The following is a 3,516-nucleotide window of genomic DNA, read 5'->3' on the forward strand; positions in this document are numbered from 1 at the left end:
CCCTGATTGTGTCGTTTTTTGGGGTCATACGAGGTCAAAGCATGAGTGAGCTGCGTGGTTACTACGGTACACATACCCATACATACACACATATAGGCTATATACAGTACTATATTCACACATACAAGTATACATGCTTATGGTCACCTGCGTTTCATAAAAATATATAAATAGATGGTCAAATTGTAATTGTAGTTCCAGGGCATCACTTAGTGGTCACTTTTATGAACTGCCCCTGTGGAAAAAGACTAAATAAACACCTTTACGGGTGTCCACAATAGTAGAAAACTGGTTTCTAGGACACTGCAAGCTTAAGTCAGGCTCATTTCTCCAAGACTAAAATCGGATCAATTTGGAAAACTAAGTAGGTGTCCTTTGGAAAATTATCTTGTCATGAAGAAAAACATCAAGAGATTTTATTGATGGATTGTTTTACAAAATTATTAGAACAGCAACTGAGTAGACTTCCACATGCTGTGGAACACTTTTTTAACTGATACACGAGGCAAGCACTAAGGCTCAAACAGCAAATACAATTTGGTCAAGCACTTCTTTTAATGATTGAAGTCATAGAGGAGACACTGCCTATACATTTTCTAGTTGTCTTACATGAAGTAACATTGATATGAACAGGATTTTATACACCCTCAGGAGTTCTACTGCAACAGCGGACTTTAGGATTTGACACGTCATTTCAAAAAGCAATGTTTTTTATATATTTTTTACTGTATTACCATTTATACAGATTTTTTGGGGTGATATCATTACACATTGAAATCAACGATTTATTATTGTACTTTAAAGATCAAATAATAATCAAATAGTTCCCTATGTTGTCCCATGGTCTCTTTCACAAGTTAAACACATCAGTTTAAACTATGGTTTCTTTGATGACATTGATCTGTCCTCAGATAACTATTTCAGACATAGACATCACATAAATCATTGTGAATCTGCCTATGCAACAGTTTAAGGATTTTACTTTGTAACTACTTTTACATCTGTGTAAGTGAGACCATAGTAGGTGCCACTGGTGTTAAACTTCAGAACACTGTTATTGAGACAGGTAATTTCCACTGTGGCAGTGTAGGGGAGATCAACTGTAACTCTACCAATAGTGACGTCAACATGTACGGTCTTCCCAGCAGGAACACTAACCGGAAAAGACAGAGTCTCAGTAGTGGATGTCTCTTCTTCTAAAGTATGTGTGCTTTCTGTTCCCACTGTGAAGCTAAATCCAGTAGATACTTCTATTACCTCTGGAATTCCTGCTTTCACCTCAATGTTAAAGCTTGTTTCTAACTTGTTAGTCACAGACCACGATGACTTTTTGGTGATCGTTTTAGACGTTTCCAGGTTGTATTCTTGAGTGACAGTAGATTTGTTTTCGTAGGTCATGGACTTGATTTCCTCAACAGCAACCTGGGGTATTAAATCATGAAGTGTGGGGTACTGGACATCCTTCAATACGGTAGACTTGATGGTATTAATGAATTGGAAACCTAAGGAATCAATGTCTGAACCAGACCTTCCACAAAGTCCAACGCAGATCCCAGAGCCAACATCAATAGGGTACTCAGTTTTCAGCCCCCATTCGGTCATTTGAGGAAAGAACTCCCGTGAGGAACTTGTTCGGAATTTTATAGCACCCAAACGTGTTCCAGCACCATTTCCCCACAGTGAAAGCTTGGTGATATGCTCTCCATCCCCGAACTCAAATTCAGAAAAATCCCCTGCAGGATTTCCAAATTCTTGGTTTTGACCATCAGTAAGCCAAATCTTCAAAGCCTTCACCCGCGAGCTCACAACCCACACCCATATCTTTTTCAGTGTTGCTCCACTGTTGGTACCACTGAAGTCAAAGGCAGAACCTCCTTGTCCTCCAATAACTAAGATGGGCGAAAGGTATGACATTCTTGATTTGATGTGAACCTTCAAAGAAATGGAATACATTAATACATATGACAGGAATCTATATTTTATCCCAAAACAACATCCATCATTTTCTCAACTCATCTAAAATGTTTCACCTGTGCCAAAAACTTGCCTATAGACAACTCCAGATATTCAAAATGTATTATGGCATTCACTCTGAAGGCTAACATAAAGGGGTTTTGGTTTTCTGATAACCAAATGGTGATTACAGCCTTTCAGCATAGAAACACCTGTAGCTTTGGAAAGTAACAAATCATCAACCTGCCGGAATCAAGTAAAAATCAAGTAAAAAGCCCCAACAATACATTATTCTTAATAAGGAAGAGCTATAGTGCATTCATGTCAGTCAAGTTTGTTCATTAATTTACTCATTAATATTATGAAGATGGCTAGATACACAGCATGGCCATTTTTGGTGTGGTTTTGTCTGAACTTAAAAAAGAATAAAATTGCTGTTAAGTTAAATGGATTGTATAAATTAGCCAATTAGATAGGCCAACACGTTGTATTTCGCTGTCATGTTGAAATGCCATGTTATTATGACATTTCCATAAGTCACTCAATTCACGATTATACAAAACTAAAGGGCGGCACATATTTGACCTATTAACTAATCATGGTCCGAGTTATTGATTTAGGTACTAAAAGGTTAAAACACGCACATCCAGTCCACCTACCAAAATGACAAAAGATGATATTCAAATATATAGCCTACAATAAAGTATGAACACTGGCTTTCTGCTTCCATGAAAAAGGCAGCAATTATTTAGCAAAGCGGAAGGTCTTCATAATCCGATAAAACATTTAGCACTAAACTAGCTACTTACAGGGCCGTTGTGAATAAGTAGCAAAAGTTGTGATGTTCCTCACCAGACTGATTTTTCCAGATAACAGCTATACAATAAACGAAATCCATTAAATAGAGTTGTCCCTGCCCCCACTTACCACCTTCTTGGAGAGAAGTAGTGGATGCATAGGCAGAAATCCCGGGGGGACACGACCCCCCAATACTGGGAAAAATAGGATTTGTCCCCCCCAATAAATCAATGTAAACATAAGGACATTTTAATAATATTAATAATATACATTTAACTTATTACAATGTAGGCTATGTGTTACAGCAGTAATGTTGGTGTCCCCCTCAGGAATTGCTCTTGCGAAAATGTCATATAATTGTCCCCCCCCCAAAATTGATAGCAGATTTTCGCCACTGAGTGGATGTGTCACAGACTCACACCCAAATACACAGTCAGATATGGCTCTTAGAAACCACCACAGAAAGACCTGATTAGGATCAGGTTTGCGATATGATCAGGCACCACCCTTAAATGTTAACACCATCTCTCAACAGATGAAAGGTTAAACTGTAAATTATTATGACCCTTTGTTGTAAAATTACGATTGGGCTTTTAGCTTTTTAATTGCTCTTTTATAAAAAAAATATTTTTTGGCTATGTAAATGTGGTCTTTAAAAACAAATATTATTTGCAAATATGTTTTTGGGAGAGCAAAAGGTGAGGTGTAATTTTAAACCGGGTCCTACAGGGTTAAGAATCACCACAGAAAGACCTGATTAGGATC

General features: G+C 37.6%; 1 protein-coding gene across 3 annotated transcripts; it reads right to left on the reverse strand.

Annotated features, from left to right (window-relative positions):
• Window positions 1–536: 536 nt before the first annotated feature.
• On the reverse strand, window positions 537–2,933 carry LOC136965303 (aerolysin-like protein). 3 transcript variants are annotated; one of them, XM_067259400.1, is made up of 2 exons: window positions 2,881–2,933; window positions 537–1,932 (listed from the first exon to the last, which is right to left on the reverse strand). In XM_067259400.1, the coding sequence occupies exons 1-2, from the start codon at window positions 2,908–2,910 to the stop codon at window positions 979–981; spliced, it is 984 nt and encodes a 327-aa protein (XP_067115501.1). In that variant the 5' UTR covers window positions 2,911–2,933; the 3' UTR covers window positions 537–978. The 3 variants fall into 3 exon arrangements, with proteins under 3 accessions (XP_067115501.1, XP_067115502.1, XP_067115503.1); XM_067259401.1 differs by lacking the exon at window positions 2,881–2,933 and adding an exon at window positions 2,763–2,815; XM_067259402.1 differs by lacking the exon at window positions 2,881–2,933 and adding an exon at window positions 2,613–2,738.
• Between the last annotated feature and the right edge of the window lie 583 nt (window positions 2,934–3,516).

Source organism: Osmerus mordax, chromosome 21 (genome assembly GCF_038355195.1).
Source record: "Osmerus mordax isolate fOsmMor3 chromosome 21, fOsmMor3.pri, whole genome shotgun sequence".
Classification (NCBI taxonomy): domain Eukaryota; kingdom Metazoa; phylum Chordata; class Actinopteri; order Osmeriformes; family Osmeridae; genus Osmerus; species Osmerus mordax.

Bases quoted from the DNA above. Each gene is read 5' to 3' on its own strand.
- LOC136965303 (XM_067259400.1), bottom strand. From the start codon at position 2,910: ATGCATCCACTACTTCTCTCCAAGAAGGTG. The intron at 1,933-2,880 runs GTAAGTGGGGGC...ATTTCTTTGAAG, and splicing joins TACTTCTCTCCAAGAAGGTG to GTTCACATCAAATCAAGAAT.